Raw genomic sequence first — 16,228 nt, 5'->3', positions numbered from 1 at the left:
TGTTACAGATCCTTTAATATGAATCTACCACTTGTATTACAGATCCTTTGATATGCTCACTTAGTAGACCTTTGAAATATTCAGTTGCTGGAATGATTCTATCTGTCATTTGATAATTGTGTGAACCGCATGCAACACATAATTGTTTGAACCATCAACATGCAACACATAATTGCGTGAACCATCAACATTGTACACAATTGTTTGAACCATCAACATGCAACTCATAATTGTGTGAACCATCAACATTGTACACATAATTGTGTGAACCATCAACATGCAACACATAATTCTGTGAACCATCAACATGCAACACATAATTCTGTGAACCATCAACATTGTACACATAATTATGTGAACCATCAACATGCAACACATAATTCTGTGAACCATCAACATTGTACACATAATTGTTTGAACCATCAACATGCAACTCATAATTGCGTGAACCATCAACATTGTACACATAATTATGTGAACCATCAACATGCAACACATAATTGTGTGAACCATCAACATGCAACACATAATTGTTGTTTAACTTACTGTTAAGGCCCATAACTCTTTGGACATTATCTTACAGTAGGTCCCTGAATTTGTCCGTTTTCTAGTTTACTCTGGACAGTGTTAGGATACTCCTATAGGTTCGGGATCTGATTTGTGCATTTTTTAAGGGAAATTTTAGAAACTTTATACCTGACTGAAATTTATTGAGTGTACCTAACCTTTTGGTAAAAATTTAAAGAATAAATCAATTGTAAAATCTATATGTATAAGGTATCTAGTAGCTTTTAGAGGGCTGTGTGTATCTATAATTTGATTATCAGATGATTTTTATGCCCATGTAATCAAAGACTTGGGAACATATGGTTTTTGTTCTGTCTGTCTGTCTATTTGTCCACAAAAACTTTAACCTAGGCCATAACCTTTGAATGGTTAGTGATGGAACTTTCATATTTCACATGAGTATTCCTTGTGACAAGACCCTTCTTTGAGTACCATAATTAGTTTGCTGCCATAAGGGGGCATCAGTGTTTTACTAATACATCTTGTTTTTTTCCAGTGCTCTACAACCTGTGATCAGGGTGACCAGACTAGATTAGTTCACTGTTTGGACAAGGTCACCCAGGAGTTGTCTTCTGGGTGTAATGAGAGCAACAAACCCATCTCCACTCGAACCTGTCAAAGCAAGCCCTGTTCTAAACTAGGTACATAAACACCACAATTAACATACACCACAGAGTTTTCAGAAATGGCCGTATTTTTCCTTTTAAGGAGGTATACTATACCAGTGAAATTTGATATGGATAAAAAGTGGATGATATGTTCAACAATATTTTGAAATTGAAAAATTTCAAATTTACTTTATTTAGTCAAAAAATTCAGTTTTAGTTAAAAGCAATCTGAGAAAAATTTAAAACCCCTGCTGGTCTCGAACACACTATCTACAGTTCAGCAGTCGACATGCTAACCTGCTGAGCTACTCAGCTAGGCGAGACATTTTTAAATGAATAGACAAATATTGCTGATATTATATTTTCATCCATGTTTTAAAAGGAAGTCAGCCATTATGACGATGTAGAGTACCTCCTTAAAAAATGATATGCTATATAATAAAACATAACTTTCATTCGCATGCAAGAAATTTTTGCTGAAGGTCATAAGTACCTCATAAATCATTGTAAATATTTCTTGCCACAAACCAGTTTATGATGTAATCATGTTGGTTGTGAAAATTAGTTGCCGCAAACAGTTCATCACTGGTAAATGGCAATATAAAGTCCTTGCGAATAGTAGTTGGTTTACATCACTTTGTCATTTCAGATCCAGATTGCACAGACAAGTTTAAGTGGTGTTACCTTGTTCCTAGACACAACATCTGCAGCCATCACTTCTACGGGAAGAAGTGTTGCAAATCTTGTAACAGTCGGATATAAACTTACTACATTAGATTCTGTGGCTGTTGTCTGTGATATTCATTTAGATAATTCTAAGCATTGTTTTCTTGATTGCAAACCCAAAACTGTATAACATTATGAATAATGTCATAATTTTTGTTCTGTCGTTATACTACAAAGTTTCAGCTCAATGAACTGTCACACACCCATATCGTGGTCACACCCTTATCACGGAGGGAAATTATGAACTGTCACACACCCATATCGTGGTCACACCCTTATCACAGAGGGAAATTATGAACTGTCACACACCCATATCGTGGTCACACCCTTATCACGGCGGGAAATTATGAATACTGTTTACAGACATGTAACTAGGATTATAAGCTTACAATCACAACTGTTACAGACATGTAACTAGGATTATAAGCTTACAATCACAACTGTTACAAAGTTGCTGACACAGAAATTTTGACGATGAAGTTAAAAGCATTTTGACCCCCAAAACATAAATAACGCAACCAGGCTGAAAAACATTCACGGGTACATGGACGTCTCTGTTTTGACTGAAGTTTCGAGACTTGCTCATCAATGAAAGTACATGCACCTTGAGGTTTTGGACAGAATATTTTCAAAAACTATGCACCTGCATGTGTAACTCTGTATAAGTGGAAAAACCATGAATCTTCGTTACTTGCATTGTCATAATTATCTCAACAATTGCTGTGCAATCTGTAACTGGATGTGTCCCACTGGCAGCGAGATTTTATTTACACGACTGTAAAGAGTCATCCATCTTGGCGTTTGATATGCTTCAATAAGTAAATACTCATTAACAGAAAACCTTAGGAAATGTTCAGCACTAAGAGTACAGGAGGAATCAAAATGTCATCACCTCAAGGCGACCGTAACATATGACTACCGAAATATACAAGGCTCCATGACCATTAAGTCAGAATTGACTTAATTAAATCTAATACTGTATATAAGTGGTATTTTTAGCGAGACACAAATTTATCAATTTTTCCATAAATCACGGGTATACATAGTTAGCGAGAGCTAATTTTAGCGACTTTATAATTCCAAGAAAGATATAGCCATTACCTGCGATATGGAGTAGATATTAGCGATATTCAATTTTAGCGATCTCAACACTGTCGCTAGTAATGCCAAAAAATCATTGCTGAAAATTCTGCATATACGATAATATTGATATTTGGAAGTCAGTAAAATTCATATCATGAGAGTAGATTTTGAACTATGATTCAAAATGTCTCAAAGTATTTGTGTGATTATCATTTTAAACAAGGCATGGGCATATACAAAGTCTTATTTCGCTTAAGTCTATTCACTGTTCGTGGAGCCAGAAATCACGATACTCTGTCTGAATGCCATTCTGATATAAGCAATTCATTTCATCAATGCTGTGCCATCCCTTGTATGTAAGGAATACATTATATTGATTTTGTTTTTTTGATATTTGATATGAAAAGTCAGGTTAGTGATAATATCGTATTAAATACGAATGTGTTAACAATATACATCGTGCATGTATGAGGTCGATGAATTTTAAACTTAATTTGTACTGTTTGTTTTTCATATACAGTAACTAATATCAATGTGTCCAGGTGCAAAATTTTGAATGAATGTGTATTTTCTACTCATAGATATGTTACAGGCAATACCTATTTGAATTGTATTGTGAAATATTTGACATTTTAAGAGCAATATTAATGTATTTACTAATGATGCTAATTCAGGGATTACATGTATCATGAACTTTTTTAACACAGTAACATTTTTGCCTGATGACAAATACTCCATCTGCAATAGACAATCTCATAATTATTAATTATGTATTGATAGAGATCGAGCCAAAGTTGCTTTAATTTATGACTTGTATGTATTACAGTTTCCAAAACACAAAACTGGTTAATATATTATGTGTTTTTTAAAATCACACAACGTACAGTATTATTTCCGGGTTCACAATGCGGGTTCGAAAAAGCGATATGAACTCGTAGCACAGGTTAATAACTATGCAAATCATGTCGGTCAATCATATGTATTCATGTGCCACGTAAACAAAACATGACATCCTTTGAAGTTGGCGACTCTAACAAATTGACGGTAAATGTGTTCTAAGAGGAGTTTGTATTTTTTAAGTGAAATTAAAGCAGCATTGACTGAGAAACAGAAATTTGAAGTGACAAACTTAATTCTCAAAACCGTGACAGAGCAGATGACATCAAACAATATTAACAATGTGAAAAATGCAAATTTGTGCATTCTGACAGATACAAAATTGTTAACTTTCTAGAATTTATACTATATACGCTATTCATGTCAATCATAATTATTCTTGTTTCATTTGTTGTAATATGACATCACTTATTTAGCTTTCTAGTTGACGTGTTTATCTTGAGATCTTATTTCTTGGGTCAAGGACATTTATCAGACGATGTATTGAGGTTAGGCTGACCTTAAATTGAAAACAATCACATGGAATGGAAAGTAACAAAGATAGGCATTTATTGATAGTTGTGTGAGACATGTAAAATAGAATCTTATTCTTGTGCTCGAGAAATATTAAAACCGGCAACTCATTTCATATGCCATAAGCACTTGTTCAAGATCACAGCTAATACAATTGTTTTTGCTTTAACATGCACATATTTTATAAAACTGCAATAGGTACCTTTATCAATGCGAGAAACTAAGAATGAAGTTATTATATGTGAATATACTTCACATAATCTGATAGTTTGTGTTTTAATCTATCAAGTCCCCACCAACATGCATATTTTTCTGAACCCATGAAAATTAGTGTTCCTTAAGTATTTTATGTTCTTTTCAAAAGATCAGTGTAAAATACTTTTATGATTTCTTTAATTACAAAGTCAGTTACTTAAAATAGCACATCAGCATATGATGGTACAATAATTCAATTTATACAGATAGCCACTGCAAGTTCCCAAATAATAGTCTATTTCAGCCTTCCTTGTGGTTCAGTATAGTCTAACAGGTTTAATTCACGGCATGGTCTTTTGATGTTTTTCTGTGTTTTGGACAAGATGCATTTTTTGAATTGTCTCAGTCTGCCGAGCACTGGTGTCCCAGGGAGTCAAACTCTCATCCGCTTGGCACCACAGACATTTAGAATAAGCACCAGCCTTGTTCTTCTTCGGGGCTTCTCTACCCAGGGAAGACTTTTAACTCAGAAACGACACTGTCCGACTGAAGATCAGTGTTTTTGTGGATCCAGCAGAAGGGATGAGTAAAAGTGACCCCCAGTACGGAATATCTAAAACACATCGTTTCCTTTTTTTATTTTGAATATTGTGATTCTCTGATACACAAACCTATTTCAATGCACAATTTTGTGTGTAAATGATATCTGTGTTCGATGTTTGACTATTGTCTTCATTTAATATACTATGGTGGGTTTTTTTGTGTTTTTTGGATGCATGTATAAAGTTATGTCATTATATTTGTGTCCTAAAAGCAGATGTCAATTTTGTTTATGTAACATATGCTGTATTCTTTCATACTTTTGTATCAAATAAATGAAATTGAATGAAATTACAAACTGAATTAGTTCAACTGTAACCACAGTATAAATTGTAATTTTTAGTCAGTCAAACAACAAATTTTTGGGCAATTGGTGTTTGTAACAAAATAAAGCAAGGCTACAATTGTTGATAAATAGAAAGTGAAATGGCCCAACATTATTGAAGCTACTTTCAACCTAAATGTACAGGTGACTCTCGATAACTCGAAGTTTAAGGGACCGTGATAAAACTTCGATAAATCGAGAGATCGAAATTCAGAAATTGAAGGTCCACCGGTATGGTTCAGATTTTACAGTAGCCGGAAATGTATACCAACAAGATCATATGATATCGTTTTGACATGTTTTCCTTCATATTCGTCAGATACTTTGATATCAAAATAAAAACCTTATTTTGCATTAATAAAAACATTTCAAAGTTTATCTATTCATTATGCATACAAAACCAAGTTCCGATGATGCTTTACTATCGCAAACTAAACAGAGCACTATGTTATGTAGCTTTACCCAAAGCAAAAATACTAACAAATGAGTAAAACGATGTTTTAGAGTAACTTTACACAAAGAACAAACTCGAGAAATTTAACAGTCTGTAGATCTCTAAATTATGTATAAAACTTACTTTCTCGTTGTCACATCAAAACAATTAATTATAAATTTTATTCATAGTCGGATTATATATAATTTTAATCATCACGACACAAACCCCAGTGCAAGGTGTAAACTGACCAATTATATACTCAAGTGTGTCACCTTCACAAAGACTATGTAAACACCTAATTACCGGCATTCAACAAAATCCTGGTAAGGCCCAAGCGGAAATTATTACACGCTTGGGTAACAGTGGGTATACGCTACCACCACTTCGAGAGATCGAGAGTAAAAAACAATGAAATGTGTTTTACGGGACCCAACTTCACTTCGAGAGATCGAGAACTTAGAGAGATCGATAATAAATTTACTTCAGTTGTTATATAGAGAGAAAAATCGGGACCATGATTCACTTTGAGAGACCGAGAACTTCGAGAGATTGGAGTTCGAGCCATCGAGAGTCACCTGTATACATTTTCCACATTGTTCTTGTCGATTAAAGGATTTTTTCCTACTTAACATTTTCAAGTAAAATTGTGAAATCGTATTGTAATATTTCAGTTTGCAGTTGGATGTGGGCCATGGTGTAAATAAACTTGAAATTTTACTATATGAAAATATTTGCATATTATTTCGAAATGTAAGAAACTGTGCCTTGGGAATGTTTTTAGGTGACCTATTGTGATTGGTAGATGTCAATCATCATCCATCTTTTGTTAACATTTGAATGAAACTTCGCTGAAAGTACATGGCTGTTTTTCATAAAATTTGGTATAGAACATCTTTGAGATAACAGCAACTGAAATTTTGAATTTCATGGTCACTGAGGAATGGGCTCAAAACCTTAGAAAAGATGTATATAGAAACAAGAGTACCGCAAACGATACATAATATGCCCGTGAAAATGCTTACATAAGGTGTTTTTCTTAAGCCATAATTTGTAAAATTTTGCTTCAGCTAGTATCAGGCTGTGAAATACATTCTTTGCATTGTATGAATAAAGGTCTTAGCCTAAACTTTGACAGGAGGTAGATATACAGACCAAGAGTGCTGTGTGTAAAATATTTCCCCAATTTTGACCAAGTTCAACAACCTGTAAATATTTAAAACATCACATAAAATTAAAATTTGTTGTGAGAATCAAAATCCTTGCACTATGCACATCTTCAAGTTATTTACAAAGACCCTAGCTTCTAAACTATGAGAGGAGTTAAAAGGACAAACCATGCCATAATCTAATACATTTCCTCAAAACGAACTAAGTTCAACAACCTGTAATTGTCTCAAAATTGAAGAAAATCAAAATCCTTGCCACATGCACATCTTCCATACCCATACTCTGTGAAATAAGAAGGTCCTCACTTGAAAACTGTGGAAGGAAAACAGACAAATCATGTCCTCTCTATAATTACTCAAAACTGACATTCCACAACTTGTACTTTTCTCAAAAATTGAAAGAAATCAAAATCCTTGCCACATGCATACCCTCAATACCCATATAAACACTGTAAAATAAGAAGGTTCTCTCTTGAAAACTGGGAGGAGTTAACCGGACAAATTATGTACCCTCCATACAACAATAATTTTCAAATAAAGGGGCAAAACTCCTGCAAGAGAGGTCGAAATGGATCAAAATTGCAACATGATCTAGAATTATCCACAGCAAAGCTACATGGCAAGTTTCATCTTGATATGCGACAGAAAAATGAAATTACCTGGTAGAAACAAAGAACCCCGATGGACAGACATACAGACATCGCTTTACCACAAAAAGTCCCGTCTAAAGACGGGCATATAATAAAGCGTATTAAGCCGGCCCCTGGTTTCGAGGTTCTGGTGCTATGGAATGGTTTTATGGTTCTTGTCAACAAAATGCATTAATTCTTTAAAGGGAAAGGCAACCCAAAAGATTTTTACATGATAAATGATAGGATTAATCATATGATAAAGATTTGTCATACAATTCTGTTGATATATGGCCTAGATATGCTTCAGTACTAATTTGAAAACGTCAAAAATTTAAATTCCCGCAATCTATAGAGGCTGCCATGATGTGTAACTCTTTTGTATTCAAGACCACAAAAATCATTAATTTTGACGTCACACCGTCTGTTCCGGTTTTGATGAGATTCTAAGATTATCCACAGGTGCTTGGGTTCAATTTTTGTCTCATTAAAATTTGACATCGTCTATTCTATATTTACAAATAGAATAGAGAGTGTCAATTGTGACAAACCCCTGTGGTCTTAGGCTTAACATTGTGAAAGATATCATCCAGACAAGATGACCAGGAGGCAGTGATGTATTTCTTCATTCTCTTTGGTTACAGGTCAATAATAAACATTTCTCATCAGAATCACAATGTTCGTTTGTTATGTATTGATTAATCAATAAAATGATTTAAAATTACAATGATGCAGATATCTACATGACCATTTACACACAACCTGACAAGAATTTTAAATGGCACATTTGGGTTCTTACTTTTACACAGCGCGATTCATTTCCTGCTATCATTACGCGGTGCTTTCTCCAGGGGATGACACTCCCTTATATGGGGTACTAAATATCATTACGGGCTACTGAAATTTGTAGGGTTGGAAGTCTATTTGGTTACTTGATTTAAAAGGTCGATTTTAATCCTGTACTCAAGTGACCATTAAGGCCATTGGGCCTCTTGTACCTTACACATGCTCCAACCTGAGCCACGACTTAATCAATCCTGAATCTACTACATATAAACTTGTAAGTGTAGAGAGAGAAAAATATTGGAATTTCATTAGCTATGCGTGTACATATATGAAGATGATCAATATCAGTTTTACATTTTAATAAGAATTTTCTCACATATTCATTACAGGATTTTTTTCTCCATGTTGTGAGCTAATCCAGCCCTCTGCATCATATTCTATTCCAGCCCTCTCTGTCGTATGATTTGAACAACCTTGAATCTAAACAATACAAGAAAGGTTTGAAATTTTTGGTCCATAATTTCTAGCTGAGATAATATTCAAGTGGCTCCACTCTATTCTCACTATTTGTTAATCATCCTTGGAAGGGGACCTGTGCCAAATGGTTGGAAATAAAACTATCTTAGAATATGATCTGTCCCAAGTTTGGTTGAGATTAATTTCATGCTTCAGGAAAAGAAATCCAAAATACGAAAAGCTGTCACACTAAATCTGACCAGACACAGTTATTGCACCATGGTTTGCCACCATTGTATTCGCCTACAATTCATCTGTTGATGTACTCCTGGCACATTTCCTTAGCAAACTTTGTAACAGTCCTGGTTGTTACTTTCATTTTCTCATTTTCAAAATATTTCTTGGACTGCTCAATCCAGAAGTCCTTTGTCCTTTCAAAATAATCCTCCACACTTTCATCCTCAGTTCTTAGTGGTATATCACAGCCTTCAAGAATATCCTCAATATCATCATCTGATGATGATTCTGGAAAGAAAACTGAAGGGTAGAAAACAGGACCAGAGTTCAGATAAAATACAATATTTTTTTCATTCCCTGAATCTTTTCTCTTACATTTCTTTTGAAATTGTCATTGCTTTCATCATGCAATAAATACATGTTTGTTGCAAACTAGTTTGATCTGGCTTTTAAGTTTTTAAGTGTCTGTGTAATCATTACCAAATATGGAGCATTATCAAGGTCAAAGGGTGCATTGGCTGCTCCATTTAAAGTAACGAATGAGTCAACTATATAATATTTTGTTACTTAAATCTAGTTTATATTTCAAAACAATACATAAAAAATATAAACAATAAAATGTCTTACTTTGTTGTCTCATCAGATGATGAAGGTAGCAATCATTGCAGAAATTTACATAACCAGCTTTATGAATTTTTTTTTGCAATGCTAGCTACCTTCATCACCCGATGAAACAACACAGAAAGCATTTTATTGTTGAACTAAAATGCTTAACATGAGCTTTACCCTCTTCTTCCTCATTCTCCCCTCCGCAGGCCTCCATTTCTTCACCTGAGGAGTCAGAATCATCCCACACCTACAACACCAGGGAAAGAAAAATCTCAATCTTTGTCAATTCCTTTAATAAAATGATGCGATTTCAATCTGCAAACTGAATGACATGACATATACCGAAAAGAACTTCTTAACCTACTACCCAGAACAGAATAACCCATTACTCAGAACAGAATAACCTACTACAGAAAAACCACCTTTTCTTTACTCACCAGTTTTGATTCGTCATTTTCAATAAGCACATTCCACTCCTCCATCTTATTCAGATCTAATGAGTAAAAATCTTTGAAAGTAAATTGCTTATCTCCTCCCTCAAACATCCCTCCGTAGAGGAAGAGAACTCCATTCTTTACAGCCATCAATGGCCCCATCCTGGGATGAGGCTTAAACACTTTAACAGTCTTGTATTCATCTCCCAATTGGTCCCCAGGGGCAGAACCAAGAGCTGGTCCTATCTTGACCTGGAACACTCCATCATCAAACATATTGCTGGTGGCGCCCTCTGACGTTTCAGTGCTGTCTGCTTCTTCAATGTTCATGTTGCTGACTTTGTCTGCTGCTACTTCCATATCTTCCTCTTCTTCTTCTTCTTCATCCTCATCACATTCCTCCATATGTTCTTCTGTTCCATCTTCGTTTTCTGCTCCATCATCCTTCTTCCGTCTTCGTTTCTTCCTTTCCAGTTGTTCTCTTTTTCCACTGTATAAATATGATGCACTTTATATTAGGTCTATCATAGCACAATCCATTGTATAAAATCTTTTCATTTTCTGTAAGACTACATACAAGCAGATTGCTGTTAACCAACTCTTTCACATGTGTGAATTTTACACAAGGTTCACACAACTCCTAATCGTATAGATTTCTCGTTGTGAACAAGTCCTTTAATGTCTCTAATATTTCTTTAAAGTTATGTTGGTTGTGAAAATTATTAGTTGTGAACCAGTTTATGCATGGTATATCCAAAAATAAATCAAGAATAAAAACTGGTTTAAAGTAAATACTCTACTAGTCTAAGTGAATAATTCAGAAAACAAATGAAATTAATTACCTTAGATTCACTGAGAACCATTTATTTTTCTCCAAGTCAAGGAGATAGAACTCATTGAAAAACTTTCCCTCTAACTGCTCTTCATCTTCCTCCTGTTTGATTCAGAAAATATGAGTAACAACCAAAGAGAAAGTAACACACACATAGCTTTCATATTGAAAACTGCATAGCAATACAAGCGGATTATAAAAATTATAAATCAGATACAAACTAAAGATGTACACTAATAATACATGAAGCAATGACATATCAGAGATACTGAAGATAATGAAAACATATATAGACACATTACCTCATCAAATACTCCACCAAAACAAAATGCTCTGTTGGCCGGAGCAACTGCACAGGTCATCCCACATCGGGGGGTCGGCCTGGCTCCTGACTGTTTGACATTGACCCATTTCCACTTCACAGGGATGGTGTCATCTTTAACCTTGCCTTAATGAATTTAAACCCATTTTTGAATTTATCAAAAACTCAAAACTTTCTGCCCCTTTCACACTAAAAAATACACCACCCGAATTATCTTTGTAATGTACAAGTTTTTTCACCTTCCGGCATTAGCACTGTCATGTCTACATGAGTGGTTCCCTTGTCAACATCCCTCTTGACCTTTTCTTTACTGTATCCCCCATACACTGTCACCCTGTACTGGTCAGGCATGGCTGCCATGACACAACCTGAGCGAGGAGCTGGGGGTATCCCACTGATGTCCAACTTACACCACGTGTAATCCTCCACATTGAAAGCATGGACATCATTGAAGTACTTGTAATCTCTGGAAAAATGTGCCATTTTGTGAATCACTGCGATACACTACTACAGTAACTTAACATTTTGTGAATCACTGCGATACACTACTACAGTAACTTAACATTTTGTGAATCACTGCGATACATTACTACAGTAACTTAACATTTTGTGAATCACTGCGATACATTACTACAGTAACTTAACATTTTGTGAATCACTGCGATACACTACTACAGTAACTTAACATTTTGTGAATCAATGCGATACACTACTACAGTAACTTAACATTTTGTGAATCACTGCGATACACTACTACAGTAACTTAACATTTTGTGAATCACTGCGATACACTACAGTAACTTAACATTTTGTGAATCACTGCGATACACTACTACAGTAACTTAACATTTTGTGAATCACTGCGATACACTACTACAGTAACTTAACATTTTGTGAATTCCTATGATACACTACTACAGTAACTTAACATTTTGTGAATCACTGCGATACACTACTACAGTAACTTAACATTTTGTGAATCACTGCGATACACTACTACAGTAACTTAACATTTTGTGAATCACTGCGATACACTACTACAGTAACTTAACATTTTGTGAATCACTGCGATACATTACTACAGTAACTTAACATTTTGTGAATCACTGCGATACACTACTACAGTAACTTAACATTTTGTGAATCACTGCGATACACTACAGTAACTTAACATTTTGTGAATCACTGCGATACACTACTACAGTAACTTAACATTTTGTGAATCACTGCGATACACTACTACAGTAACTTAACATTTTGTGAATTCCTATGATACACTACTACAGTAACTTAACATTTTGTGAATCACTGCGATACACTACTACAGTAACTTAACATTTTGTGAATCACTGCGATACACTACTACAGTAACTTAACATTTTGTGAATCACTGCGATACACTACTACAGTAACTTAACATTTTGTGAATCACTGCGATACATTACTACAGTAACTTAACATTTTGTGAATCACTGCGATACACTACTACAGTAACTTAACAATTTTGACTTTTTTGATCTGTACTTGTGCCGGTTGCTCTTGTTGAGAAAATATAGATACAGGATAAGTTACAGATATAGCATGCAAGCTTACCTGGTGTTGTCATGGAAACCACCAAAGACCACCAGGAGTTTCTTACACTGGACCATTCTGTGACCGCTTCTGCTGGAAGGGGCACCTGGTGAACTGTACAAAGAATATAACTATTGTTAACAGTTTTCAAAAAGATACACATGTAGCATGTGTAATACAAATGTTTTCATTTTCAGTCTAGACTGAGTAAAATTTTCATGGTAAAGAAGGATTATTCTTCAATGAGAATTTTTCTCTACAAGAACATTTAGCACTTCCTATACAAGAACATGTAGCACTGACTTGATCCTCTCCCAGTATCTGTTTTTGATATGGTAGACCCAAAGCTCTTTGAAGTGGTGAAACTGGGACTGGGTAGGACTGGCAAACTCTCCACCAAATATCCACAACTGTCCACCATGCTGTTTCAAAGCTACTGCCTATAGGATAGTTCAACACAAATAGTGAATATCATACCTAATTTGGCATGGTCTGAATTATCGAAATGGATTTCTTTAAATCATATTTAAAATGGATAGAAAAACACCATCTCTATTATTTAATATTGGAAAAGGAAAGGGAAAAAATGGATGAACAATCTGAAGGGAAGCCAGACAACAGACAGAGGGGAAATGAAGAGGAGGGCCAAGGCTTTATGTGCATCATGGAGCAGAGAACTAAAGGCCAAGTGAGTGATACGTGAATCAATTTCCTCACCTGATGGGAGCTTCTAGGAGGAGGGGCATTTGGTGCAGTCACTTTTGTCCATTCATTCTTTTTGATGTTGTAGAAATACAAATCATTGTACATGTACACCTAAATGACAAGATAAACAAGATACATTAATATTCTAACAGTGTCCTGCATTTATTTACAACAAGTCCTGATTACAATCTATGTTATACATCTGTACTAAATAAATACTTCTCCTTTAAACAAATCAGTGAATACATCATGTGTAAACTGAATTCATTAAACATTAAAGTACCTTGCTCCCGGTCAGAAACTCCCCTCCAAACATAATCAGCTCATCCTTGTCTGGGTGAGGGGTTAAAGTCATGTTTGATCTGAAAATAGTTATTTTGCAAAACTAACTTTAATATTAACCCTTATTCATACAAAACCAAAAATTCCGAGATGCATCAGAGAGAGAGAGAGAGAGAAAATTTTGTACACAGTAAGGAGCAAAACAATGTGTTTACACAAGTCATGTTTGATCTGAAAATAGTTATTTTGAAAAACCAACTTGACCCTTTACATTGATTATCCATACAATAAATAAATTTCGAGATGTGTCCAGAGAAATTCTTGTACACAGCATGATTGATTGATTGATTGATTACTGTTTTCCGCCACACCCAACAATTTTTCAGTTATATGGTGGCACCAGTTTTTACAGTTTACACAGTAAGTAGTGAAACAATTTATTTACACACGGAGGTGTAACAAAGTTTACACAGTAAGTAGTGAAACAATTTATTTACACACGGAGGTGTAACAAATGCACGTTACTGTATAAGGGAATGTACAGAGTAAGTTCCTCATACATAGGTTCGTCACTCGAATTAGATTGATACACAAACCAAGTAAGTAATAAATATTCAGGAAGTATATAAACATATGAACTGCTTATCATGTTGTGTTATTGCGTTGCTTGTATAAAAACTACTTGCAAATATAACATAGTTTAAAAATTTCTTTAGATAGTATTTTGTATTTCCTATATTTACATCTTTAAACAAGCCGCTTTTCATGTTTTTATCATCTTCCGCACTGACTGTAAGTGCACTCAGTCCTACTTACAGGTATGCATTCAGAGAAGCACTAAAGCCCCTTTCACACATTCACGGATCGGGAGCCGGTCAACGCTGAATGCAAAATTCTAGTCATCCGGGGTGATCCGACGTAATGCCGATGTCAACACAGTCTTATCACGATGCAGACACGGAAACCGTCGGTTTCTCTACGGATAAGCACGGTAGCTACCCGTATGTCCTGGGGAAAAATCCTGGTCGGTGCCAGCATGATCACGGAGCGTACGAAAGATCACAGTTTCTGCCAGTCCATCCACAGTTGTTTCACAGATTATCACGGTCTTTCTTCTTTGCGTTTATTGTGTCTGTCCGTGTAGTTACCGGGAACAATCTGTGTACAGACCATAGACATCCATGTTCTTGAGCAGAAAAGTTTCTTACACGGATGACCCCGGACTTTCCACGGTTATTTCGGTGGCTACATGGACTTCTCAGTTGATACACAGACCTATCGGTTGATACACGGTACCTACACAGATCAATACGGAGGATTTTCTTCCGGGATGATCTAGGATGAAAATTAAACATGTTTGATTTTTTTCACGGTTTGGCTTGGCCAAGCCAGATTGTCCCGGACGCTGCCGAATGCATACACCGTTTGTACACGGTGATGGCGGATTGTCACTGACCATCATGGATTGACAATCCGGGATAATACGGTGTCTCATCCATGAATGTGTGAAAGGGGCTTAAATGCTCCTCCTACACAGAAGAGCTCTAATCTCAAAAATAATGTATTAACCATTAGCACTTCTGGCAAAGTACACAACAGATTGATTTAATACAATGCATATCAATGTCGATAAGTTTATATGAATCAAGATACAAAGGTTAAAATTTATAAATGCAACATGTATGACAAAATTGAAACAGTTGAACAGTTTACATGATGTTTATTCTTTTGTGATAAAATTGTTTGATCTATACTGACTTTTATGTGGGTGGGTCACACTTTTCTATCTATAGTGACCTTTCTGTGAGTGGGTCACACTTTTCTATCTGTGAGTGGGTCACACTTTTCTATCTTATACTGACCTTTCTGTGGGTGGGTCACTTTTCTTTCTGTGGGTGGGTCACACTTTTCTATCTATACTGACCTCTCTGTGGGTGGGTCACACTTTTCTACCTGTGGGTGGGTCACACTTTTCTATCTGTGAGTGGGTCACACTTTTCTTTCTGTGGGTGGGTCACTTTTCTTTCTGTGGGTGGGTCACACTTTTCTATCTATACTGACCTCTCTGTGGGTGGGTCACACTTTTCTTCCACATATTTTGACTTTTCTTGGTCCTTGGCATGAAATTGTGCAATCAAAGTCTCAATGTCATCCTGAAAGTAAGAAATAAAAATGTAATCAAATGTCCATATTATGAGCACACACTTGTAGTGGGACTGTCACACTCTTGCGCTTTCATAACTTAATT

General features: G+C 35.5%; 2 protein-coding genes across 7 annotated transcripts in view; one reads left to right on the top strand and one right to left on the bottom strand.

The window, feature by feature from the left end:
• LOC125663614 (A disintegrin and metalloproteinase with thrombospondin motifs 16-like) overlaps positions 1-5,490 on the top strand; it is a 74,972-nt gene extending 69,482 nt beyond the window's left edge. For all 5 annotated transcript variants that reach the window (XM_056152998.1, XM_056153000.1, XM_056152999.1 and 2 more), the window contains 2 exons: positions 1,064-1,208; positions 1,825-5,490. In XM_056152998.1, the coding sequence (XP_056008973.1) occupies positions 1,064-1,208; positions 1,825-1,937 (258 nt within the window). In that variant the 3' untranslated portion in view covers positions 1,938-5,490. The remainder of the gene's footprint in view (positions 1-1,063; positions 1,209-1,824) is intronic.
• Positions 5,491-8,873: 3,383 nt separating this feature from the next.
• LOC125663615 (kelch domain-containing protein 4-like) overlaps positions 8,874-16,228 on the bottom strand; it is a 7,979-nt gene continuing 624 nt past the window's right edge. Inside the window, exons 2-12 of one of the 2 annotated variants that reach the window (XM_048895894.2) lie at positions 16,042-16,133; positions 13,982-14,060; positions 13,711-13,809; positions 13,297-13,433; positions 13,015-13,107; positions 11,661-11,887; positions 11,402-11,547; positions 11,110-11,201; positions 10,271-10,757; positions 10,011-10,080; positions 8,874-9,512 (exon numbers count right to left, since the gene is read on the bottom strand). In XM_048895894.2, the coding sequence (XP_048751851.1) occupies positions 9,298-9,512; positions 10,011-10,080; positions 10,271-10,757; positions 11,110-11,201; positions 11,402-11,547; positions 11,661-11,887; positions 13,015-13,107; positions 13,297-13,433; positions 13,711-13,809; positions 13,982-14,060; positions 16,042-16,133 (1,737 nt within the window). In that variant the 3' untranslated portion in view covers positions 8,874-9,297. Of the gene's footprint in view, positions 9,513-10,010; positions 10,081-10,270; positions 10,758-11,109; positions 11,202-11,401; positions 11,548-11,660; positions 11,888-13,014; positions 13,108-13,296; positions 13,434-13,710; positions 13,810-13,981; positions 14,061-15,904; positions 16,018-16,041; positions 16,134-16,228 lie in introns of those variants that run through there. The other variant, XM_048895895.2, reaches the window with a different exon arrangement.

This window comes from Ostrea edulis, chromosome 1, assembly GCF_947568905.1.
Source record: "Ostrea edulis chromosome 1, xbOstEdul1.1, whole genome shotgun sequence".
NCBI classification, from domain to species: Eukaryota; Metazoa; Mollusca; class Bivalvia; order Ostreida; family Ostreidae; genus Ostrea; species Ostrea edulis.
This window is presented reverse-complemented; position numbering and strand designations above follow the sequence as displayed.